The following is a 27,320-nucleotide window of genomic DNA, read 5'->3' as shown; positions in this document are numbered from 1 at the left end:
GCATGCACTAATTTTTTCAATTATTCTGGAATACACTAAGCAATCTCTCTAGCCAATGTGTTAGATAGACTGAGTAGGGCAAAAACACATGGGCATTCCCTGTTTCTGCATTGTTGAAACACAACAAAAATAAACACTTCAAAATAAAAGCTTGAAGCTGGACAAGAATCCTGACAAGCATCCTGCATGCCAGGTTTCCTACTGACAGGTAGTTAAAATGGTTGAGAATAGAGGCCCAAAGGGAAAACAATCCAAAAGATTCAACATGCAGCTAATGCATCCTGACTTTGAGGATTCAAAGTAGCAAGAAAAAACCATTTATAAATTCCTAGCAGGAAACATGAACCGAGGTTTCCTTTCATACATCTAACTTCTTTTTAAGAGCAGTGGGTTACAACACATCCTACTCAGAACTATCTGGTTTTGGTTGGGTTGTTGTTTTTTTTCTATGAGAAGGGCACATGAGCCATAACAAAACACATTTGACTCAAATAGTCCAGTCAGCTACTAGATTTTATTCTAAACAATTAAAGATTAATTTGGATTGCAAGGGAAAAAGATAAGTCCTAAGCCAACGCTTACCTAACGAAGGCAAGCAACTGAAACTCAGCAGCACTGAAAAGAATACCCAGCAGAGCCCAAATATAGCTTCAACATATATTCATGGTCTGTCTAGAAATGTCTTTGATGTTAAACCTCATATGGCACACTTAGCATTTTTTATAATTCATTTCCTATGGAAACTAATGAGCTTAAGGGTGAAATTACCTCATTGAAAGTCAAAATGGTGAAGTGTGAAGAAAAGAAGGATGACCTGAAAAGCAGATTTAGAAGCAATCTCTGCATATTAAGCATTGCTGTGGGAAATAGTATAATTAGTTTTCTTCAGAAGTTATTCCCTGGAATTGTGTAAGTGGTATTTCAGCTCCCAAACATCATGCAGAAAGAATGTTAGATAAAATAGGTGGAAAAAATGCAAAGTCCCCACACATTCTTTTTAAAACCGAGATCCTTTTCCTAACTTCCAGTAACACAGTGACTGTTGGTTTATTTTTAGTGGCCAGACTGTACAAAATAAGGCCCCCTTCCAGCAGAAATTTTTAAGAGGCCATAAGAAACCAGATTTTCAGAGCATAATTTAGAATTGAGCATTCGCTTCTCAAACACCTAACTCTTTTTACTTGAATCGATTTATTTCCCTAAGCTCTTGCTGTAGGCTAAGCCATCTGCACTCCACAGTTCTGCTGAAGACCAGGCATTGATACAAAATGGATGTATTTTGTTTGCAGAATGAATGAGCTAACGATTGATCTTGGAGTGTCAAATACCAAGATTTTTCTATTAACCTCATGGAAAACTTTAAGTATCAGAGCTTAAACACAAATGATCCTACACAATTGCCGATTCAAATACTTGAGACACACTGAGGGCTCTCAGATCGACACAGACTGGAGATTAGTATATTGTCAGCTATTCCAGCTGCAAAAGGCCATGTATTATATGCTCCTTCTCATAATCATGCTACCATCTTCCTTTATTCTTTACGGAGGAAGTGCCCAGAAGAGCTTAGGCTGTGCCAGAAACGATTACTTGACAGGGCATAAATCCAAAACCAGCAGCTTCCTCAAACTATATTAGTTATAAGTCTTTTGTTGACGTAATGGAGTACAATACATTTAAATCCACCTATATAAGTGCAGGGCAACTCAAAACCATTACAAGTTTTAGGGGCTATCAGCTTGTCTTTATGGCACACAGACCAACATAGCATTTTCACGTTTATATTACTTAACCGTGAGTTTGAATTTGTCTTAAATTTAGCCTGAAGAATAAGTGACAGCCGGTTTAAGAACAGTAACACGGATTAGCTACAACATTAAAGGATATCTAGCTTCAACTGTGGGAATGGCAGCAGCGCAAAAACCCCAGGATGCTAAGCAGCAAGTTGAAGTTTAACAACTCTGACATCGCACCTCAGACAGAATGAGGCACAGACAAGTCCTCCTATTTACTCAGCATGGGGAAAGTTCTATTCAGAAAAAGTTCTATTAATAGTAGCCATTTGAAATCTTATAATTTACACAAATTAGATCATTGTAAAGATGAACACACTATAACAATCATTTTCTCTAGCCTGCTGTTAAATCAATAGTGGTATAATGCTTGTCACTTCAGTGTTTACAGTGTTGCAAGAAACTAAAATGTTACCCACTTTTTTAAGAGTAGTAAACTTTCTTACCTTGTTGACGAAAATGAATTCTACTTAAAAGTTTTTCACTTATATCACTTCGTAAAGATACTGATGATCCTTTGTGATATCATCTGACACTTTTAAGAAAGTTTGAGAAAATTTCTTGGAATGACACAAAAACTCCTGTCATTTTCAGATACCGCAAGTTCAAGGATGATATTTAGTTTTAAAATCTCAACATTCAAATAACTAATAGCTTGACCAAACATCAGAAAGTATTGCGTACATCCGTTTCTGTGGTGACAGAATATGCCACAGAAGAAAAAGACAACTTCAGTGAATTTTATTTATTTTTTTTTAATTAATAACTTCTTAGTTCAGGAAAAAAAATAAATCACAAAAGAGAACTGGAAGAACTACTCTCCACCTTCTTTATAAAAGAGCTTTCTCAAAGAGAGAGACTATACACCTTGTTCACCACTATGTCAAACCCTACCATAATCACCTCGGTTTTCACAATATCTATTCTACCACATTTCATGCTCAGCTTCCAAATATCTCTTATAAAGGAGGTGGGGATGTGCTTTAGACAGGTTAAAAATATGCTGCACCTTTACAGTATTTAAACAATTACACCAAGCATAGTTCATACATTTATCACATTAACTATCACCTGGTAACCATACATTTAAAAAGGTCTAATGTATAGAGTATGTAATACCCATGACAGATACTCTTACTTACTTAAGAGCATATAAAGATCAGGATTCATTCACCCTCCCCATCTACAAGTTAATTCCTCATCTCTTCCTGGTACAATACAAACGACCAAAAAAATCCCTTCATTCCATTGCACTACTGCAACCCTATATGCATAGAAAGGCAGATTAATTATCTGTAACAGGGAAAAGGAAGAGGGGTTTATAAAAAGAATTTGAAGAACCTCTACTGCACAGGTAGTTTAGATGTTAAGCACATGAGTTTTGTTGTTTGTTGTTTTCCCCCCCCCCATTTTTTTTTTCTTAAAGTCACATAATACATCCCTATACAAACATAACTTGAGTAAGTGCAAGCAAGGTTGTACATAGTACTGTAGACACATTATTCTTGACCATCAAAAAAACATTCAGCACAAGAGGCTTGAACACCAGCACAGTGACAAGTCTATGCTGAAAGCCCATCTGGGGTGTGGGAAGTGGTGAATGAGAATGCAAAGCACATTTCTGCATATAATGTGCAAAGGCTTGATCTCCACAACTGCACTCAATTTGCTACATGCACAGCCAGAGATGAAAATGAGATCAAAACCAGCTGGGAATGGTTGTCCTGAGAAGATACAATAACCATTAAAAAAAATCTAAACATAAAATACAAATACAGAAGCAACAGAACATTGTTAATAATATAAAAGACAGAAACACACTGTTGTTGTTAAAAGAAGTTTCAAGTATTATTCCAGATCCAATTTCAATCCTACTCACAGGAGAAAATGCCCAGAGATTAGGAAGAGAAGTCCACACCAAAGTGTATTTTTAATAGCATACGGGCATGGTCAACAGACCCATCCTTGCGACAGCTATTTTCAAAAATAAAAATCTAAGCAGAAATGCATCATTCTAATTAGCATTCATATTAAGATGTGCATTACTGGAAATAGTTGTTTAATTCACTGACAGAAGTAGACACAATGTGCTGCATCGTTTGTGCTCCATTATATCACAAGGTATTGTGTGCACGCTTCTTAACATTGAAGTATAAATCCTGCTCATAAAATAAGGCATACTTAAAAACAACATGGTATCTACAGAGGTAACTTTGTTTGGTTTCTTCTCATTCTGTTTCACTCTTCTAGGTATGATGAAAAATTGTTCCTAGTCGAGGTTTATGAACATTAGCTAACAGATTATGATGAAACACATCAGATCATATCAATTTGGGGTGGTGGGTTGTGCTGGGATTTTTTTATTTTTTTATTTTTTTTAATGATGCTTGGGACATTTCCTGAATGAGCTCTGCAGAAGGCATGAAAATAAAGTCTACATTTTTATGTCAGTGACACCAGCGTTCCCCTTCATCATCCCTATATCAGTCCAGAAATGCCTCCATATTGCTACAATTTGTCCAAACTGAATCATTTCCTGTAAGATTGTTCCTTCCAGTAAAGCTGCTATATTCTGTTTTAAATTATAGATTTTTCTACATTTTCACCAGTGTCTGCATGCTAGAGAACAGCTGCATGGCAGAGGTACATATTTAGCATACGATATCAAACCAAAAAAAGAAATAAAAAAGATGAACCAGTGTGTCCTACTGGCTGCTCTATGTCAAAAGCACTGTTTGGTCTTCTGATATAAAACACTAAAGAAGTAATATTAGCAGAAGTCTGTTCTGCTTCAAGTATTACTCCAACTTGAAAGGTGATTTTCAAATTTTTGTGCAATTATTTTTGTAATATCACGTGAATAAAAACATCAACACAACTAAACTAAGAAAAGAAACTGTACGCCTTTCACTATAACACTGCACATATGGTAGAAGCTTTAAGTTGAAACAGCTGTTTAATGGACGGATTTATATATTTTTTAAGTGAATATTAACGTGGTTTCTAGCCCAAACGCAAAGGGTAGCGACAAAATATCAGACTACCGCAAAATGCAGTTACAAATATACACTGACAATTACCTTCTTAAATATTAATGGCTCTTGAAATATCCATCAGATACTTTTACAAAACATTTCTATTTTAAGTCTAAGGATTTTTCTTAGTTTCTTCACAAGTAGTGCAAATACACTCCTTATTCTTAGGTCTTCCCAAGATATGGCTGGTTTTTGTGTGTGTGATTTCTGTTTGTGTTCTTCACTGAAGTGATACAGGGACACTGTAGTCATGAGGATGGAATGCAATGCTTGCTGGACTTTCTTGGAAAAAAAGAAAAACTACCTTATTCATGTACAGCTGTAAAATTCTACAAATTAAAGAATTCACACCAGGTCACCTGATGCAAAAGTTATTGAGTCCCTGCTATGGGGGAACTTAGAAAACCCCCCAAAACCTTAAACTGTACAAGCATGTAACAGGTTTTTGTCCCCTCTCCACAGACTACATGTATTCAGTTCTTGAATCGTGTTTGTTCACAAATGTGATTGAATTTCCTGAAATTAAAAAAAAAAAAGTATTAAAATGTAACAAAGCTCTCAGAAGTCAGGCACCAAAAAAAATAGAGTCAGTGTTTTTCATGGTGTATTTTATATGTTAAGCAGTTTAAAGCAGAACATTTACACACTAACGTGTGTTTTTCAGAACTGGTTTAGATCGTTCTCTACTACCACATTATCTATCACAGGATTTTCAACATCTCTCCTGCCTAACCCTTGTTCGTTTCATTATGCACACAGAAAACCTGTTATTAAAAGCATTCCTCTATACTTCTGCATATTTCAATCCCAAAAAGCAATTAAAACAGGAAGCAGTGAACTAACTTTGCCCTATACGACATTGGTAATTTCTAGTAGACAGCATTACACAAATCAGCAGGAACTTGAATTAACCAGGCCAAGAATACATTTAAACATGAACATGTTCTTTCACTGGCTTAGAATCTTCTGGAAAGAAAAAAGATACGTTTTTCTCATTCTGTATTATTTAGGTTTTATGGGAATGGCAAGCCCATCTTCCCAAATTAAACAGAGAACACAATTCTGTATGAGGCATTTCTTTCCAATTCTGAAAATCATCTCACTATTCATTCTCTGTTTTTCCTCTTACGTGGGTTATGTATCCCCCAATACTCACTCAACACCCCAACTCCTGTTTCAGTTATGTATATACGTATACACGTGGAAGAGACGATGCAAGAGAGATCATGAATTTTCTCCCTCTTGCTGAATTAGAAAGATTAGAAAGAAACCTTGCTTACAAAACCAAGCTACTTAGCAAGACAGTTTAGCTCAATAAAAAACTCCGTAACTGGATATCTAGAAGTGGTATGACAGGAGTTTTTTTCTTTTATGGATTTTAGGAACTAAGAGCAGCAGCCAGTAAAGTTCTAGGAACAGCTAATGCTTGAAAGAAAAAAAGGAAAAAAAAATGGAAAAAATCCTGAGTCATTTCCATTATAGATGGAATTATCCACCACAATATGAACAAAGACAATTGGTGAGTGCTTTGATACTGAATTAACTCTCTAACATTTCAAAACAAAATCTCCCCTGGGAAAATAGACAGTCCTGCAACATGAAGTTACAGATAGCAGTGGTGCTTCAAATTACATCTGCAACTTAAATCCCAAATTATTTTTCAAAGTTATTTAGTAAAACCCTCTGAATTTGTAAGTGGCAGGGGATGAATCTTTTACAAGTCTGTCTTATGATCTGCCTGCACGAGCTGTACAGACTGGTTATTTTCAACCCATAGAACCTGATATATTAAAGGAATTATGCTAAGTGCGTATGTTCATTGCAGCATTAGATACTGCAGAATCTACTATTCATTAAGGTAATTTCTCAATAAGGGGTAACAGCTCCTCTATCTTAAATTGCATGGAGAGTTTTTGCTTTATAAACCATATAACTTACATGGCATGATGTGCTTTGACCTGAGTTCGACAGTTGCGTCCCCAGTAGCAATCAGGACGTGATGTGACAGTCACTACAAAAAGAGACAATGAAATGTTACATTTATTACAGAAGTGATAAATAAGGTGATACATATTAAGCCACTGCTAATGGTGGTTACTCATGAGAGCAAGCTTTGTAGAGAAACAAGACATGATTGGCAAGAAATGACTATAAACTATATTGGTTCATCTTTCTAGAAACAAAGCAAATCCTTAGTGAAGGACAAAAAAAATAATTCTGAATATTAGGTTCATGCCTATTATGATGAAAGGGTTTGGTTCTCAGTGCTGTCAACTGTCATGTTACCATTTAGTTTAACAGAGATGTCCAGGAAGCCATTACACTAGAACGAAAAGCAACACTAAGGAGAAACAAGGTAGACTGACTGTCTTTAATTACACAGAGCAGCAGCAGTAGAGTTCTCAACTGCTAAAGATAGGAAAGCTGCTGCTAACAACAGGAACTAGATAGGAAAAAGTAACATTTAAAAGTAGACTGCTGGAAAAGCTTCTGTCCTCAGCAGATTTGGGATTGAAGGAGGCTTGCATGTTATTTTATACTAAAACTATAAATGCAAACAGATTTCGAATTAATTTACGAAAACATTTCTGTTCCTTGCTGAGAGCTGGTAAAATGTGAAATTGTTCAGGAGTTGCATAATTTTATGTATTTAAATGGGAAAATAAATCAAATTACAGCAACTAGTTCCTGTTGACTATATTCTGGATTTTACCGAATTCCTCTTTTCACTCTGCAGATTATTCTACAGATGAGAAAACATACTCAACGAAAGGATTGCATTAGGGAGTCTGACAGTAACTATATGCAAACTTAGCACCTGAAAAGTAAAGCAATCAGCATAAGACAGTATCCCCGCAAAGAGATTTGCGCTGGGCTACATGAAGGTGCTGAAGAAAAAAAAAAAAAAAAAAAAAAAAAAAAAAAAAAAAAAAAAAAACCAAGCCAAAAAACCCGCACCAAGCCAAGGGTACAAGATAAAACTGACATTAAGACCTTAAATTACTTTTCCCCTCTTACTGCATGAAACAATCCCCACCTGGCAATTCAGCAACAGGAATATTTTGCCTGTACTGGTAGGCAAGCTCTCGAAAGCTGCGAAGGCCACAACAGTAGCAAAGCACTGTGTTCCCAGTAATTCTGTAATCTGGAGAGAAAACCAGTTTGTACATAATGTCAGTGTAAAGCTTGAGAAATCAGGTTTATCAAAAACATCATAATGGCACTGGTTCCGTACACAGAACTTCAAACCTCTTGATAATATTACTGAGTTATTTATAGACAAAATGTTACACATGGACAAAATCAAACATAACACTTACCTGACAACATAAAAACTCCTCTTTGAAGAGCTAAGAGACTTTCATTTAACATATTTTTCCATGTCAAACCCCTGGATGCCAGGTAATCCTGAAAAGAGCAATTTCGATGTTTAGTCTAGAAAAATCTCTGACATTAAAAACTGCCCAAGGTGTTCACAGTCAAATATTTCCAAATCTAGATCTAACTAGGTTATTGTTGTTAATTTGGGTGATACAGGAAGAGCTGATACTAAATGGAATGCATCTCTCAAATATGATGCCCTCTTACACAGAGACTGAAAGGGCCAAATTATCATCCCCAGATACTTCTAAATCCAGACAAAGTAACTACAACTTCAGTCCAGCTGAATATTTGAGGCTCATTAGATTTCTCTTTTAGAATCAGGTGCTCCAAGTGACACAATGCTTCCTCTGTAACTGTTAGGTAGCACATCACCATAATTTCATGAGTAATTACATCTACAACTTTGTACATCTATTATTACACATTATATATAATGATTTTTAAACGTACCTTTAGGATATCTGACTCATAGTGGTTGTTATTTAGGACTCCATCTAAACACTTATCACCAAGATTTATTTCTAATCAGAACAAAAAGAAGAAAAGTTACTATTTCTTACCCCAACCCCATGGCCCTCACGCATTTCCTGAAGATTCTTCTGTTTCACAAAATAACTTGCACAAACTCATATAAGACCCAAATAAATGACTATATTCATCATATGCCAAAGCATGTGATATATATCTTTCAGTGGCAAAACCAAGACATTGAGATTTCACAATTTCACCTGCAGTCCACTACTAATCTGCACAAATTAACAGTGCTATTAAAGCATATTCCATTAGCTTCAAATGGCAGCCAAGTCATTTCAACTGCTCTGATTCAGTTTTAAAAATGTCTAAAACCTGGAGTTTCAAAGCCTGCATGTTTAAAAGGGTAAGGTTCTTTTCTAATCAGTGAACGTCAGATGTTAACATCAGAAGTTAAACCCTCTCAAAGTTTACACTTACCACTGAAGAAGTTTTTATGTTTGTGATGTGAGGACACAGCTTTTATTTCCTTTTGCATGACTGTGCTACCAATGAATCTATTATATTTTTTAAATTACCTAAAGTTCAAGATAGACAGACATTGTTGCAAAGTAAGCAGGCTCATAAGAAATAGATTATTAAACAATACCACAGAATGGTGCCAAACAGCCAAAACACGCCATCCGAGTACAGCCCCAGTATAAGTGACAGAAGGGTTGCAGACAAACTGTACCTGTAAAATAACAAAGAAAACCCCTGTAAAGACCTGCATGCAACAAAACTCAACAATTATTGCCATTATAAACCAATAACAATACAGCCTTGTAAACCTGCTTAAAAAAAGAACAACTTTCTCATTTAAAATACATGCTATAGAGGAATAATAAATTTTATAAAGGAAGATTCTTTCATGCTGTCGCTACAAGAGTCCAGATAAAGAATATTCAAATAAAGAACACTCTTCGAAGTGAATTTAAGTTTAATTAAAAATAAGGAGAGATCTAGTTCTGTATCCAAAATTTAAAAAAAAAAAAAAAAAAAAAGTACACACATTGCTGAGGAGCCACATGAGGATTCTGTTCACGCTCTGCTCTTCGGTCAGGCATTGGCTGAAAGCAGCACGTGCATATTACATGACTTCCTTGAGCAGGACACACATATTCCTGGACCGCTAGATGAGATAAAAACAGGAAAAAAAAAATTATAGACTGAACAACGTACACAATTGCAATCTGGACTAGGAATCTTAACAAATATTAGCAATATAAAAATCTGAAAGTAACAAGCAATATCATTTTTACAAAGATACTATAAGAGCAGAAAAATTGCATGCTGACTGCAAAACTACGTAGAGGTGTAAAACATTTCAAAGTGTAGGACAGTTTAAAAACTATCAACCATCAGTAATCTATTTCAGATAACCCCAGAAAAACCATGGTCAAATCTCATGATGCTTGCAGACACCTATGTGAAATGGTCTCACTCTTGCAGTACTGTGCGCGTGAGTTTGTTGAGTTCATAGTGGGTGTATGAGTTGTAGTTGTTTTAGTATCACACTACTGAGATTTCATGACACTGACCTGCGGGGAAGTTGGCTGATGTAGATGGTGCATCTCCCAGTGCTTGCATTCCTCCTGCTTCTGTCTCTTGGCCTGTGCCAGGCAGAGTTGGAACAGAGTGTCTTCGATACCCTGGGCACTGTCTGCATACTATATATGGTTGACTGAAAGAATAAAATAAGGTCATAGGAAATCACACCAAACAAACACAAATATAACTCATCCCTATGCTAGACAGGGATGTGCATACTTTCAAAGTTTAAATCTGGAATTTCTTCATCCAGTAACATATGGAAGTTTACATAACTCAATACCTCACAGCTGTGAAGACTGCTGCAGTTGTAGCAGATAAAAGCTTCACATTTCTTAGTATTTCCCAAGTAGTTTAAAAAAAAAGAAAAAAAAGTGGTGTGACTGGAAGTGAGACATACAAGAGAGAGAGGAACAAAGCACGAATAATTATCTATAGAAGAGTTTTTCTGTTCCCCTCCAGACATACAGCAAAAAACGTTTGCTGTTGGAAGTAGAGGAGATATTTTGGTGCCTGGGAATCCCTAGGACAAGCATCAGCTGCTTCGGTACCACACACCTGGTGAAAGCAGCATTCCAGACACTTCAGTACAATCGTTGCAGCTACACTCACAGGGTCATGGACTGCTTTCTCTCCTGACAAGATCTTAGTCAGAAACCTCTTTTCTCTAAAGCAAGAGTCAATTCACAATTAGAAAAGGTAATTTCACATATCTCACATGAAGCTGTTGCACAGTTCAGGATAGAAATCTTGGCCATTAACTGAATCTTGCTGGACTTCTACTTTTTACTGACTGCCCAAGGTTCAGTAGGATAGCCAAGAGAATTGCCAGGATAATTACTGGTAAGAATGAACTTACCTGAAAACAAAAATAAGATTCATTCTGGCAATGATAATGGAAACAGTACCAGCAGTAACAGAGTTCGTGAAACTGGCTCAGTTTGTGGGTTTGGGCATTCAAAAATAAGTAAATCTAATTCAGCGCACGACTTAAATAGACATACCTGATATCTGAAGATTCACTATCTACATCTGACAATTCCAACAAATCTTCAGAACTTCCTTCCTCATCTGAAAAAGATCTCCGCACCTTAGGTTGCAACATGTCTTGAGTAATTTTGTTTCTAGCATCCATGCTACGTACATCATCTTCGTTACGACATTTATCTGGCATAAGAACCAAATTCAAATTACAAGAGAAAAGAACAGTTTGCCTCCCTTATTCCCACCCTACTTTATTAACACAGTTACAGTTACTGTATTTTCATTTCCATAAAACTTATTTTTGGATAACAGAGTTCTACAAGATCATAGTTAAATTCCCCCTCTCTGGAGGAATGGAAGTGTAGTATCAGACAACTTAAGTTTTGTTTTCAAGAGACCATGATCAAAGTTCATTAAATCCATATTCAAGTATATTTTTCAGAAGTATCTGAGTCTGGGTGGCCTAATCAGTGTCCCCTGCTTGATAGAACTGATATCCTTCTGATTAAGCAGCAAAATAAACTGAAGAATTCTTAGCAGACTCAGTTATATACTAAATCATGTTCAATTCTTACGTAGTTGAAATATTACAAGTTACTATGTCATATTAAATGCACTTGTTTTCTTACAGCTACATCAGAGAAGACAGCAAAGTAATAATACATACATAGAAATTTAATAGACCAGTCTGCGCATACATTAATCATGCCACTAAAGTGTGAAATATATCAGCTTCTGCAACCCATACTGTTCGACTTGCCTGGATGCTGAATCAGATAAGCTTCAACCAAGTTGTTCAATATGTGATTTTTACAAATACGTTCTACTGGACATCGACAAGTTGGACATAGAGAAGATCTCTCCATCCATCCTGAGTAGCAGGCAGCACAAAAAGTATGCATACAAGGCTGCAAGCTGGAAAACACAAACATGAAAACAATGAAAGAAATGGAGTCAAACCACAAATCTTTCATTTTTCAGATACATTCATAACACTCAAAAAACTGTTTAGCATTGATTTGACTATATAGGTTGGGGTGGAGTCAAGGGTAAGCGACTCAGAAGGCTCCTGAAAACCCTAAACAACCTGGCCTCCTCAAACAGTTGTCACTGAACTTCCTATATTATTACTACACAATTACAGCTTTTGTCATACATACCTTACACAGTCATGCAGCAGTTCTTGGCAGATAATGCACGTTAGTGTTTCTTCCATCTTATCAGGTTTCACATTTGATGTTTTTGCATCTTCAGAGCCAATTTTAATTATACATTCACTTGGAGATGCTGGTGGAAGACTTGGACAAGTATCTTCATCTACAAAGACAGAAGATTCCACAGGATGTACTTTTTGAAGCTTTTAATTTTTTTTTTTTTATAGTGTTAAAAAAAGGCCTGAAAAACATACACTGATTCAGTGTTCACTGGCAACAGTCCCACTAGAGGTTCTTGCTTTACACATAACAGTTTCTGCCACAGAAAACATTCTTTTCATTGGACTGGAAATCAAATCAATAAAAAGCAAGAAACAAATTGAAGGAGGACTGATGGCAGCTGACCTGACTCAATTTGGGGCAGGAGGAGTTTTGCTTTTCTTATTTATTACAACACTAAAACATAAAATAACATTGTGAGGAAGAAAAAAGTTACCTATCTGCTACGAACATAACCTTTCAAGACTTTCTAAGTTTGATATGCATGCATTCATATTAATAAAGAAAAATAAACACAAAAATAAGTACAGAACTTTATGTTTCTGTTAATCTCATTAGGCTTCTATGAAAAATGGACACAGCTTTAAGTTTCTAATTAAGGTTTTAAAGTTAACTTTCAACGATAACATTAAAATAAGAGTGTGCAGGGCAGGTTTTGCAATACTCTAGTATACTAGCCTCCTTTTAGTTTCTTCTTGGCAGGTTCCAAACCTTCCTCCTCCCCTGTCCTTTGAGAATCTGATTCAGCTTTTTCTTTGTCAGTGATTTCTGAAGCGATTACAGAAGTTTCAGTATTCAAATCCAGTTTTTCATGCTCATCATGCAGTGCTCTTAGACACACAGATTGTAGGATGGGGAAAGCAGGCACAGGAGTGAAAACTGAGGATTGTGACCCTGCAAAAACAAAACAGAAACATAAGCATAGCAGCACACAGATATGGGACACGTGAAAGCAACAGGCACCCAAACACTAGTGATGCACACTCATCAATCCAAACGTCTGAACAGGAAAACGTGGAGCAAAAAAAGCAATGTCTGCATAACTATATTACATGCATTCTGAGCCAATCTGACTAACTGGAAAGACCTGGGGGGAAAACAAGCTATTAGTTGTGTAACCCTACTTAAAATCCCCATTCCTCTTTAAATTGTAGAGCATTTATTTGTAAGACTATTACCCACACCAGGTCTTCCTGACAAAGATGCCAGGCAGAGGATTTATGCAACATTGATCCCACGTAACAGGTTGGGATCACAGCAGAGGGCAAAGCCTTGTTTTCATAGGAGTGTGTCTTGGAATTCCCTATGAACTGTTGACAAATGCCATTTGCTAGATAGCTGTTCTTGTTCCAGTTCTATTTTAAGAGTGACACAGCATTGTGGCATTACGTTTGCTGATGTAATGCAGGACACTAGGAGTCCACATGGGAATCCATCAGGATTTATCCTGCCTACTCATAGAACAACAGTTAAAATGCATGTATACACCTGGTATTTTCACAAGAACTTAACAAAGCAAATGCTAAAGACCCAGATAGGGGTAAGAGATTACTCTGTTAAAATTCAAAACTGGAGTAATAGTTGATGGGATATCAAACTTTAAATACTTGACACAATTCTTACCAGATGTAGAAGGATTATCCTGCTGAACAGATGCAGACTCAATAAGAGAGGTAGAAGAAGCATTAAAGAGGTTAGATGTAGAAGTAGATGGCTGTGGTTCCTCATAGCAAGACTGAGTAGCTGACGGTGATGAGGTAATTTGGGTCTCATCATTACTTCTTCCTGTACTTGAGGTATCTTTGGTCACATGGCATTGGTTTTCTACATTAACTTCTACAGTTGGAAGGGGGGAAAGGAAAGAAAAAGATCTGTGTGACAGTTACCACATCATGGCTTCAAGATTCCAAGGAATCGAACTCTCTCAAGAGGGTTACATTAGTCATTGGAGCTTAGCTGCTCTTCATGGATCTTGAATTACTTCCTTACCTACTGGTTCTTGAGTTGCATCATGTTTTGTGTTTAAGGACTCATAGAGATAAGCAACATCTGAAAATGATTAAAAAATATTTATTAGTATGTTTAAACAAAAATTCACTAACGTTAATCTCACATAAACAACTTCTATTCACAAGTGTCTGCTTCCCCAAAGTGTCTGATAATGGAAGAGGCACATGAGGGGTCACCTCTACAGTACAATGTTAATACTCCTACTTATGAGGCAATTAGGAACAGCACAGCAAGATCTTTTCTTCTCAGGAAACCAGGCAGAGCAGCTTTTGTGTGACGTTTAACTTGTGCCAGCCATGGAACCAGAGGCTTAATCATTTCTTAAACCTAAAATCTGCTCTGTGTCAGAACAAACTGTATTTTTACTGATACTTCAATGAAATATCTTTGAAGAAGCTTATTATTTCTCAGTTTTCTCAATTTTATTTCATTCCTTTGTGAGATACACGATCAAAAGTTAAGAGTATTGTCTCCTTCTGAACTACTCAGAACATCCAAGCAGGCCAAATCTAAGTTGTCTCTCTGTCTTTGAAGATGAAGCTGAAAAAAAAAAAAACAAACTGGAGGCTTGGTAACTCATATACTTGTTAACGCAAACAGAAATCAGTGATTCAGTTCATTACAAAGTACCCACAAAATTCACATAAGTGAGCTCTTCCAAATAGCATCAACTGCAATAGTACCATCTTAGAAAGGATTTGAGATAAAGAAGCCGTAAGACAGGCAAATAGAGCTTATCACTGCCTCCTTTAACATTTACATCAGACAGCATAAATCATTCTGATCTGTCTGTATATAAATTAACAGTAATTTCATGAGGAAGTATTTCAGTAGTGAGTATATATATTACTAGAATTTTTTAGATTAACTGTTCATATATTACTATATGAAAATTGTAAATACAGCCCTGTGTTTTACATTAAATATCATGCTGTAACCCTCCTGTCTCCCAGTACATCCAATTATCTTCACAATAATAGTGGAACTTAAAACCATACAAAGACTGTCTGTTCACCTTAAAGTTCCACTTCAGAACTATCAAATACAGTACTGAGAATTGACATTTAAAAGGCCTCTTCCATCTAAAGTCTTCTCCAGAAAGTGAGTACTCTCTACTAAAATTTAAATACTACATGCTTCACTGTTAAAAGAAGAAGTGCATGCCAATAGACAGAGCAGGGACAACACCACATATGTAAAAACAAAGCTTGCCCATTCCTTCTCCCCCCCTATTTATCAAAGTTGAACCCCATCTGTTATTTCATAATGAGTACTTAAATTCTTTCTGTAAATCCTTTTAGTCAGTGTTGGATTTAATCATCCTGTATAACTGAATGAAATGAAATGGTATGGAATGCAAGGGTATGAAATGAAAATTCTGCTGCCTCAACAGTTATCATTTCCCAAATCATTTATGAACAGCTTTAAGACAGATGCCAACATAGATCATTCATGAAATCTTTTAATAATTTCATTCCATTGCAAAAACTGAGCATTTACACCTAAACCATGGTCCCTGACTTCTACCCAGTTAACACGTGAAAGAAAATTACTTCCTGCCCAACAATAGCTTGGCTTATTTAAAAACCTTCAAGGAAGGACCCCCATTTTTATTTTAATTTTGTATTTTAAAATCTAATTATGCTACTTCACTTGCATTATCCTGAAAAGAATTCCCACAAAGAATTATAGGCATGCAAAGCATGACTCTTCTTTAAGGCTACACAAATATTTTTTCCAGGTTTACTAATTCTACTTTCACTCTAGGGTTTTCCCCACTTTCCCCCATTTTGCCTCTTCCCCCTTTAAAAAAAAAAAAAACACCAAACAACAAAACCAACATGAAACAAAAAACTTTTGCAGCCTTTCCTTCTGGTGTTAGAAATTGCCTGAACATAAAGTATCACTATATAAACTATCACTAACCCAGCAATTTGACTTCTGTAAGAAACACTGGGCGTGTGACCTGGACCTCATTAGTTACCATTCCATGCATTAGTTCTTCCAAAACTACTTCTAGGCACGTTTCAATTTCAGACAGTTGCTCAGACTTGTCCCTGTGAAAACTGGCACATCCCTGTCGTCTTCAAAAGAGACTTGTTTTTAAACATAAACAAATTATTTGCCTTAAAATTGAGTAATTCTCTTTTAATTGTGCTGATATTTCTTTTCTCTCATTACTCAAAAAAATGACTATGTCATTTTAAAAAAAAAAAAGAGAAATAATTTACTTACTGTTCTCTGGCTCATTTTTTCTGTAAACAACATAGATCACATCCCCAGTCTGTAAAGGGTATGTCTGCTTCTTCACCACTTTCAGTTTATTAATTACTGTTCCATTAGTACTGTAAAGAAAAAGAAACTTGGCATAAATGTTTTCATAACTATATGGAATCAGGACGGAAAACACAAGATACTTTTTTTTTGAAAGCCAATGTTTTTCCTTCACAAAAAAAAAAAAACAAAACCAAAATATCCAGAAACAAATAAATAAAGTTGTTCCAAAGACAGAAGTGCAGAGCTACTAGGGCTTCAAAGCTCATTTGCAGCTAGCAGTAAAGAGATGGTAGCTGAGAAACAGATAGACAGACAAAAGATCCCTGACACTTGGCCAATGTCTCAAAATGATTGTTTCTGTACAATAATCTCCACCCCTTAAGTATAAAACAGGAAAGGGCAATAGGAGTTTAATTCAAAAAGTTCTATGTTACATCTTACAGTTAACACTGGGAAACTCCTAAGACATTCTGTGATGAAGGAACTTTTCCTGTACAGACTGGGACATTATATGACATTAATTTTTCTCCCCTCTTGCTCCAAATAGTAAAAAACCTAAAATTCTGAGGTTACTTAGACTGTCTGCAACTCAAAAGCAAGGAGTTAGTATGGTGGAAAAACAGTTATACATAATTAAATGATGAGTTGGAATTAATTATTTTGATATTGATAAGAACTCCAGGACTCATGGAAGAAATTGAGTAAAAGGAAAATGTACAGCTTTGCATTAATGGAGGTATCTCTGTACCTTCACTATGGGTGATGTTTTATACACAACTATTAGTATATTGAATAATTCCAGCTCAGTTGCAATAAGCCTCTTTTAGAGCTGCAGCACTCTAAATTTCAGACTTCTGCCACTCAAATTCTTCACAATTAGTACCAAATATCAAAGAACAGAAAAATCTGCTTTTTTCCCCTCAGCAAAGCAAGCTGCTGCATGAAATAACAGCGAACCTCTGCTGCCACCTCCTGGCACCACTGGTGCTTAGGACACCACTCCAGTTTCTCTGTAGAGCAGAGGGATGGTTATTTAGAAATAAGCACCTTCCCTTCTCATTATTTTCCTTTTAAAAATCAACCTGGAAAAATCTCTTGTCATTTAGTAACATGAACAGAGAAAAAAAATTAGAAGTTTCTACTGTTGACCTTGTTGGAGACAAAGTCAAAAGCATTACATTAAAAAGTCAAAAGGAAAAGAAAGCCCATTTGAATGAATAGAGTCATAATCAAGGCATCAGTTCTTGCTCTTCCCTCTGCAACCACTTTCACTATCTACATGGTTGAATCAACTAATCCAACATAAATGACAAGATACAAAAAAAATGTTACTTTAAACATCAATAAACAAAAATGTTTGTGTCACATCAGTATTTACTCCATTAAAGAATCCTCAAGCTTCTCCGATAAGCAAGAAAACTATTTTAAGCTTGCCTTTTATATTTCAGGCATACAGATGTTGACTAGTCCTAAAGACACAAGCACCAAACAACCAGCAGAACAGAGATATTAGTAAAAGAATGATAAAGTTTACCAATTAAGAAGAAAAAAGAATTTTAGTCAGTTTGTTACAAACTATACTCGATTTTTAATTTAACGCTGATGCTAGTGATAATATATTAAAAATATTACGACGAAGAAAATGTTGCACCTTCTTCAGTTGGCAAAGAAACAGCAAAGCTTATAACGATCCCTGAAACCTGTCAGAGGCTCTTTAACAAAACTAGGAAACATCAAATTTGACCTCCTTAGTTTTCCAGAGGGCAAAACAAATGCATCTCCCATCTGCCATAAGAGATTTAGACCTTCTTTTGTAATAAAACAGCTAAACTCAAGTAACAAGAATTGTCTCTTACTGAGGTTTAGCTTCTACAGGCAATTCCTAGTCCCAGTATTTCACTAAAGATAGGGAAAAAATGTCACAACAATGTATTTTATTAAGTTGCTCTGTCATGACTGCCAAGTTCCAAGATGGTTATGAGGGACAATAATTCAAATGAGGTATTCTTGGAAAAAGAATAAAAATAAAAATTATCGCTACACATCTAGTACCTCTAGTAACCACTCGTAGTTGATCTCACAAGGCAAGCTGCAGGAGGAGCTACCCAAGACCCTAATTGTCAGATTACAAATACCCAAATCTTTTCAGTTCTGCACAGTTACATGGACTTCAAGGAGGACTGACTAACAAATTACTTGACATCCATGGACCCAAATGAAGCAGGAATAAACCAATAGCACTTAACACAGAAAACCATAAGCTTTTCTTAAACACGTTAGCAAACTGAGGTATTTGCATTTACATCTTAGCCAATAATCAAAAGGAAAAAAATATCCAACTCCCCCAGGTAATTGCATTAGACTTTCATTTCCAGTTGCAGGATTTAGCATGAGGTATTTAAAAGATACAGTGACATATCAGATTAATGTTGTAGGTACTTTTAAATTAGTTACACAAGACAAATTATGACATTTATATCTTTCAAATTAAAGCACGGGCCCCATAAAATAAGTAGAAAGAACAATGAAAATCCCAAATATGAAAGCCATTCATTAAGAGTTAATATTGAATTGATACCAACTGGCTGTATAATTTTTGAGGCAGTAAAGAAAAATGGTACTGTTTGATATAAATTGTCTGCATTGTGAAACCATGTCACAAAAGGTCCTAGTGTCACTTTTCTAAAGAGTGGAATTTAAAAAAGTCAGGCCTTGACTCAATTTCAATGCAGTTGATGACTCTACAGTTTGATTAACAAACATACATTACCTTTGCTTCCCAATCCCAACTGTTGTGCAGAATTGATGTGAAATGCTACATTTCACTCAGAACAAGCTTACTTTTAAAGTATGTGAATGACCTATGTGTTGTAACATAACTTTGTATTCTTCTGAGAAAAATGCCAGTCTGTTCCTTTTTAGTAATTACTAGCACCCAGGAAAACAATGTAATTTACAGGAAAGCTTCTGGGTTAATAGTTTTAATAGTCATCTGCTATTTAAATCCATATTATCCTGAACACACCATAAACTGAAATGAGTTTTGAATTCCATTATGTTAGAGAATCTCTTCTTTACTGTGTCAGTCTCAATTCTTTTAAAGTTTACAGAAATAGTTTTGAATTGTAGGGTTAGGAGAATTTAGTAGCAGAAAGAATGCCAGTGCCAACTGAAGATCAGCCTCCAATTTACACTCAGAAAAGGAATATCTGCTTGCCTATCACATGAGTATCAGCCTTGTGTAAATAGTTTCCTGCTCCAAAACATCACTTACTACTTAGAATCCTTAAAAAAAATATCCTAGAAGACAACAAGAGGAGGTCTTAAAAAAAAAAAAAAATTACCTTAGCTGACTTTAAAATTTCTTTTTCAAAATGGAGAAACTTAAAATTGCTTTTACTTCAGGCAAGCCAACTACCGCCTCCACTCTGTTAGGACAGCTTGTATTATTCATTTTATTTCAAGCAGTATAAAGCAACTAGTGCATGGTTTGGAAAATAAAGCAGAAACATACCCCAAGAAAGGGCGCGTCTGTGAATATTTTATTGTACTATTTGCTAACTCTTGGCTTTTATTACTTCCAAACTTCTATTTACTCAATAATTTTGAGTTCTCTACACATTTTCTTTCACCTGCAAATTTATGGTAATTCTTTCCAAAGTAGATCTGAGAACTCATTATGCTACCAGGGAGATAAAAAACAGTGTTGGCTGTTTGATGATATTCTTTGGGTTAGCTACAACACAGAAACAAAGTCCACTCAGTTCAACTGTCCCACACTAGCTGTCTCCTTCAATGCATTCCTCTTCACCAGAAAAATCTGAGCTTGACCACAGCAATGCTTCCAAACTATTTTCCACTTCAGAGAAGAAAAAGCTGATGTGGCAGTATTTTCCTGGGACTCTGGGAATCTGTATTGCCAACTCAAACATTCAAAAAATCTTCTTTCAGCCTGCTTGGTTTTTTGGAGCTCATCTGATATTCGGCACAAATGTTGGAAGATAAAGAAGCACAGATAGTCTTCTGCAAGTAGTCAGATCAACCTGTTTACACTCAATTCAGCAAACAGTAGCCACACTTCATACCAACTCACAGGCAAGCAGAACACACAAAGGAGTTTATTCTTTTTGCTAGATACATAGAAGTGTAACATGCATAAGCAGCTAATTAGAAATGCTGCATTTAATGCAGCATTTCTATTACACTACCATTGTAAAAAGCCCCACCTTTCCATGAATATATCATATAGAAAATTAACTTTAATTTGGGTTTTCTAGTTTTCTGCTGGCTGCACCTTCTGCCTCAGGGAAAGGGGTGGTGTGCATGTGTAGGAGAAAAAAAGGGCAGGAATATTTCTGCATCATTTACAATTCCTTTAGCTTGTATTATCATGATATTGGTCTAAACTAATTCTACCAGCTACATGCAACTGAAACTAGGGATGGTTTCTCAGGCTTAGATTTACAGCTATGCTCTGAGACTGCCACAATAGACAAACATGGCCTGATCTGTTGTTTGAAATGTCTCGAAATTTGGCATGACGTTGGAGAATGACACTTGAAAGTGATTTCCTAGACATCTTAGCTAGGCCTGATGTTTTTTCCCCAAAATTTAGCATTCCACCCCACAGCTTCTGGCAGTATAAGCCCTCCAAGAAGCTATGCAGGGACTTATCCTGACTATTTTCTCTAGCTACAACCTAGAAGTGGGGAGGAAACACACCCTCATCAAGCTTGTGGATGACACCAAAGCAGGGGCAGAGCTGGCTGCCATTCAGAGGCACTTAGACAAGCTAGAGGAACAGGCTGATGGGAATGTCATGACATTCAACAAGGACAAACCCTAAGTCCTGCACCTGGGATGAAATAACCATCTGCAACAGTACACAGTACAGGCTAGAGACCAACCAGCAAGGGTTCTTGGTGGATCTTATGAGTAAGCATAAGATCATACACCTTGGACTTATGCCTAGGCATAAGTCAGCAGCATGCCCTGGCAGCCATGAAGGCCTACAGCACACTTGGCTATATTAACTGGGGTGTAGCCAGAAACTCTAGTGAAGCGACTATTATTCCCCTTTCCTTGGAACTCATTAGTCCACATCTAAAATATTATATTTGGGGTCACCTAGTGCAAGGAAGGTCTTGATAAACTTGAGCAAGTCAGTGGATAGCCACTGAGACAGCCAGAGGGACATGAGACTTGCTTTGCCTAGGAGAATAAGTACCTATGAGGAAGTCACCAAGACAGAGACAGGTTCTTTACTAAGGTGACAAAGGTAGGTCATAAATTGAAACAAGGAAGAATCAAACAGGACACCAGGGGAGGGAGGGAGGGGGAAATCACTATGAGGATAATCATAGTCTGGAATAAGGGCCCTGAGAGACTACAGAATACCTGTCCTTGGAGGTTTTCAAGATCTGACTAGAGAAAGCCACAACAGCCTAGTCCAAATCCAGTGGTGGCCCATCTTTGAGAGAGTTTAACTAAGTGACCTCCTGAGGTCTCTGAAGTCTCTTCCATCCTGAATAATTCTATATGTTCTGTTTTACTCAAGGAAATAAAAAAGAATGCATAGCCCATGTAAATATCTGGAATTGAGTTCCTCACCATGAAAGAGACTCCTTTTAATAGCAACATAGCTACTAATTGATCAAGAGACAGAAAAGGAGCAGAGATGAAAAAATTCTGCTCAAAGAAAACCATAAACTAAAGCTCATACATTCTGCCAGTGCCCCCCCAAAATGTGCATGCCATTCAATTAGATAGTTCAAAGGTTTTTCAGAATATTCTTGGAGGGATTTTTCATCACAAGCTCAGCAGGTATTCAATACTAACCCTGAGCTACCAGAACAATATATGTAATTGCATTCTGGGGTGTTGTAACAGGAATTCAGCATGATAACCTTCATAACCTCAAATATGAAATTTCCTCTTTATGTATGTACATCAATATATTTTGAAGTGTCATCTTTGTCTTTGGGTAAAATACCTTTCAGACACGAAAAATGGTGAGAGCTGGCAGAAAAGCATTATTTGTTTCTTTACCGAGTGCAATAACCTGGCAGAAAAAGAATGTGGTTTACAGAAGCATTTTAAAACGTCACAGAGATGTTGAAATGTAATAAACAAGAAGCCTTCTGCAATCTTAGACAAAAAAAATCCTGTCAAAAATGAAGCAGATAAAAATTTGAAGAGGGTTACAATTTCCTCCTAAGAAACACCATTCCATTCAAATTCCTGTCTCAAATTTTATAAAGGAGACTAGAAAACAAACTAAAATCCATTGGAAACCACCCACAAGCCCTGCAGTGCTATTTGTACTCCCACAGTACAAGAAATGGCTTCACCAGTATAGCAAGTTCACTGGCCTTCAGTACGTGAAGATGTAATTAAATTTATATACTAAAAGTAGTTCCACTAAATTAGCTTAGCTTTTTAACAGTAGTTTCAGTGAAGTACATGTTTAAATCTTTCTACATTAAAGGCCTTAGTTCTCACCCCTCTAACTTAACACAGAAAACACCCAGAAGAAAAAATAATCATTCTGGTTAAACAAGAGAAAACAAAACTGCAGTATCAAAAGTAGTTAAACAACAGTAGCAAACACCTTCTATGATTAAATTAGATTGAATAGGTGCCAATCTCCATCTGACATGCCCACCACAACTGCTAAACTACTACAGTATCTATGGTGTATAGAGTGCTGATGCACTGAATACCAGAAAGTTGTATAACAGGTACAGATTTTTACTCCACATCTATTTTATGCTTTGAGATCATCACTGCAGGCAACTTCTTCCCTACACAAGTGCCTGAAATGAGGCACACTCATGCTTAGAACTTTTAAGAATGCTGGCATCACTTTTTTCACAAGTCTAAAGAAATATGCTACAGAACTATTACATCAAGAGTATTTTTCATCCAGTAGATTATGAATTACTTTGTAGAGAAAAAAATATTTAGAAAGAGGCAAAAAACCTCCAAACCTAGATGTAAAAGCAGGAAAAAAAAAAAAATAGAAGGATTTACTATTGATACCTCAAGCAACACACAAGATTTTACTTCACAGATCAGACCAAAAAAAAAAAAAAAAAAAAAAAACCCAGAATAATTTTCATCAAATAACAGGGAATAAGGCATGTGTCTCAGATTTTCTCTTTTGACTTATGTTTGACCATAAGTCATTGGGTAGCAAAAGATGCTGAGTGACAGAGAATCTTAAGGGAAAAGCCCAGATGCTGAGAAGAGGAAGCAGAGAAGCCTTCACTTCCAGCATGTTCTGGAAAAAAAAAAAAAAAAAAAAAAAAGAGTAAAAGTTCACAAAAAAGTTCACCAACCTTGTATCTTCCAATGACACTTGACCAGATTCTTCATCCACTACGATTTTACAGTGATCTCCAGACACCAACTTGTTGCCAGGGAAAGATAAGTCACAACCTTAAAAAGAAAGCAGATTTTCCAGTGTGCTTAAAAATACACATTACACAGACAGATCAGCATTCTACATGGCTATAAATGCACAACAAACTGACTCATGTACATCTGCAATAGTTCAAAACTTCTACTGACATATAGGCAGCAACACCATCTAGTATGTGAAACATAAATACAAGCAGTGAGATAGCTCCACGCGCTGATATGAGCTTATTTCAACCATTTCAAGATGTTTCAGTTCCCTCATCAAACCACAATCACGCTGTTGCAGATTGGTACAGAGATAAAAATCACACATATTTGAAGCATTCAATCTAAATGCTAAATTCACAGAGCACCCAGCTCTTTTTCCATGTCATTGGAACACTGTTTCATTGGACTTAACTTCTGCTTCATCCCTGTATATCGGGGTGGGGAAGTAGTAAGAACTAACAGCTGATAAATAAGAGAATATCACTGTTCTATGTTAAAGTCTTTTTTTTATTATTTCTTTTTAAATAGGAAATTTTTCCTCACCTATTACAGTAATAAAGCTGAAGAGAGATTAAAAATCCAGGACTAAGACTTAGGGATATGCAGGAGAAGTGCAATGACAATGCTGACATGAGCGAAACCTTCCTACCTACAACTCCAGGGCTCTGAGCAAATCTAGTATTTTTATTTCATTTTAACATTGAACGTTCAAGGCAATGCTCAAGGTTCCCTGCCTAAGACACTAATCTCTCTCACAAATGACTCAAAGTACTTGCTTACACAAAAGTTATAATTAACAACCATGATTCACTTCCACCTATTCACGCTGTAGGTGCACTGTATCTCAGCCTGCAAGAGCAACGTATCCAGAAGGAAAGTAATAGCCACTACATACGCTGGTGACAGTTCATCACTGGTCTGCTACTAATTCCCAAGGAACAATCAACAGCTATGGAGTTAAGTGTTGCCACACAACTTGTGATGTTAGGAAGCCCACTGAAAGCGAGTAGATTTCATTTTATTCAGGAGCACGCCAAAGTTTCCATTCTATTCTATGGAGCTGAACTTTCATATGGGAACAGGAAGGTCAAAATTCTCTAAACAAGCATTTCTAATGCTCCTGAAGAGTTTCTAAATAATAACTTATGACCCAAAGTTTGGTATTCTTGTAACCACTTATTTTATTAATCCATTAGCAAACAGTTATGGAAGCAATAGAACATGCAAAAAATAATCTTTTTCTGCAAGATAGCCCTCAACTAGACCTTGATTTGAAGAATCTACCTACAGTTTAGATAACAATAAGCAATCTAAGTGGATGTTACCAAATGTAAAGAGGCAAAACATTTTTCCTACAAAACATTATCTGGATTTCTCATACAGCGATAGCACCTGGTGTTTGAGACTACAGAATGTGACTCATCAGTCAAATAGCTTGAACTGATCAACAGGAAACTAAAAATCAATGCTGTCAGGGCAGAGTAAAAAAAATTAAAACACTGTGGTGATTGTTTTAAATACAGTAAGCATTAAATCCTTTAAAATAAAGGCAAGTAGTAATAGGCCCATCCTCTGAGAATAAAGCTTTCAGATCCACCCTCAGATAAACTTTCAGTGCTTGTTAGCAATCTTTGTATGGCCAGAAGAATTAAGGGCTTTTATGTGGGCATTTCATTTGCTGTGAAGCATAAGCATTTTGCACTGCAGTTCCAACTTATTTTAACCACAGAAACAAAATGCAAAATGAGAACATGAACAGGACTGATACACAGAAACCTTTCTGAACCAACAAACGTTTTTGTCTTATTTGTACAAACTGCCACAGACAACTTAATAGGCACATTTGCTTTTAAGCATGCACAAGTTGGTAAAAAAGAAAAGGTTAGTGTAAAACTTCCTCTTCACGCAGAGCCAAGAGGTAAATTAGGCCCAAGGGACAGTCTGGCAAGCACCTCCAAAGGCTGAAAGCACCAAACCCAACCAGTTTCAGTCCACCTTCCAATGCTTTAAAGGCTAGTGAGGGGATCGCTGCTGTCCCCCAAACACCTCCCTACGCCGTGTCCCTGTCCCACCTTTCTTCCGACCAATTGTCCACTCTCTTTTCAGCAGCAAGACGTGCGGCTCAGCCTCATCAGCACCCAGCCGGATCAGCTTCCCCCAGGGCTGCTGCTGCCGCCGCTGGCTCTGCTCGCCTCCTTCCGAGCGCTCCATTTGGATTCACATCTGACAAAAACAAACAAAGCGAACCCAAACCCCACGATCACACAGCACCCAGCGGCAAGGGGACAGGGCTCGCTCGCCCCCGGCAGCCCCCCCCCCCGACTCGCCGCCTCCCGGGGGCCAGCCCTGCGTCCCACAGCCCCTCACACCCCCAGGGGCTCCCCCGGCCCCTGCCCTGTCCGCTTCCTTTTGTGTGGAGCCGGGAAGCCCTCCCCCTAGGCCACTCGCCCCCCCTCAGCCAGCCCACCCCCTTCCCTTCGCCCCCACCCCACAGGGCCTGAGGGGGGAGCGGGCTTGGGCGGCCTCCCTCCCTTCCTCTCCTCCCCTCCCTTCGCTCACTTCTCTCCCCAACTTTCCGCCCCCGGCGGGCTCTGCTCCCCCGGCGGCGAGGGGCGGGCAGGGGGTGCGGCGCCCCCCGCTCCCCCTCGCCCGCCTCCGCCCGCCTGCTGCGGCCCGCCGCCCCCTCCCCGCGGCGCCGGCCCTTACACCCCGTCCCGCGGCCCAGGCGGCTCCTGTCAACAGACATTGCCGATCAGCTGATCAGGGCGGGGCGGGGCCAGGCCCGCCATTGGAGGCGGTGCACGGCGGGAGGGGCGGGCCTTCCGGCCACCGCCACCGAGCCCGGCGAGCTAGAGCGTCCCGCTTTCCGCCATCGCGAGGCTGGGGCGCCGGTGGCGCCTGGGCGGACATCTTGGGTGTGGGCCGGCTCGCAGGCGGGAGAAGGCGCTCGCCGCCATCTTTGTCGCGGGCGCATCGAGCGGCTCGCAGCGGGCGGGGTGTGCCGGCAGAGCTCTTTTAGTCGCCCACGTACAGTGAAAAATAGTTGTAGTGTAACTCTTCGGTGTTGAAGAGTTACTTGTTTGGCAGTAGCGGTTAAATAAAAACATACTTGCTGTTCCGGCAGCATGCTGTGGAAAGAATGATCACACCGA

At 37.7% G+C, this 27,320-nt stretch overlaps 1 protein-coding gene across 2 annotated transcripts; it reads right to left on the bottom strand.

Annotated features, from left to right (window-relative positions):
- Nucleotides 1–2,523: 2,523 nt before the first annotated feature.
- CHFR (checkpoint with forkhead and ring finger domains, E3 ubiquitin protein ligase) lies at nt 2,524–26,931 on the bottom strand. 2 transcript variants are annotated; one of them, XM_014963676.1, is made up of 18 exons: nt 26,875–26,931; nt 26,241–26,391; nt 24,099–24,198; nt 16,717–16,826; nt 14,461–14,520; nt 14,095–14,307; nt 13,150–13,365; nt 12,418–12,574; nt 12,018–12,172; nt 11,278–11,440; nt 10,264–10,406; nt 9,735–9,854; nt 9,333–9,416; nt 8,663–8,733; nt 8,149–8,236; nt 7,866–7,973; nt 6,767–6,839; nt 2,524–5,344 (listed from the first exon to the last, which is right to left on the bottom strand). In XM_014963676.1, the coding sequence occupies exons 2-18, from the start codon at nt 26,377–26,379 to the stop codon at nt 5,302–5,304; spliced, it is 2,043 nt and encodes a 680-aa protein (XP_014819162.1). In that variant the 5' UTR covers nt 26,380–26,391; nt 26,875–26,931; the 3' UTR covers nt 2,524–5,301. The 2 variants fall into 2 exon arrangements, with proteins under 2 accessions (XP_014819162.1, XP_014819169.1); XM_014963683.1 differs by lacking the exon at nt 26,875–26,931 and adding an exon at nt 26,728–26,812.
- Between the last annotated feature and the right edge of the window lie 389 nt (nt 26,932–27,320).

Source organism: Calidris pugnax, unplaced genomic scaffold (assembly GCF_001431845.1).
Source record: "Calidris pugnax isolate Ruff unplaced genomic scaffold, ASM143184v1 scaffold32, whole genome shotgun sequence".
NCBI lineage: Eukaryota > Metazoa > Chordata > Aves > Charadriiformes > Scolopacidae > Calidris > Calidris pugnax.
This window is presented reverse-complemented; position numbering and strand designations above follow the sequence as displayed.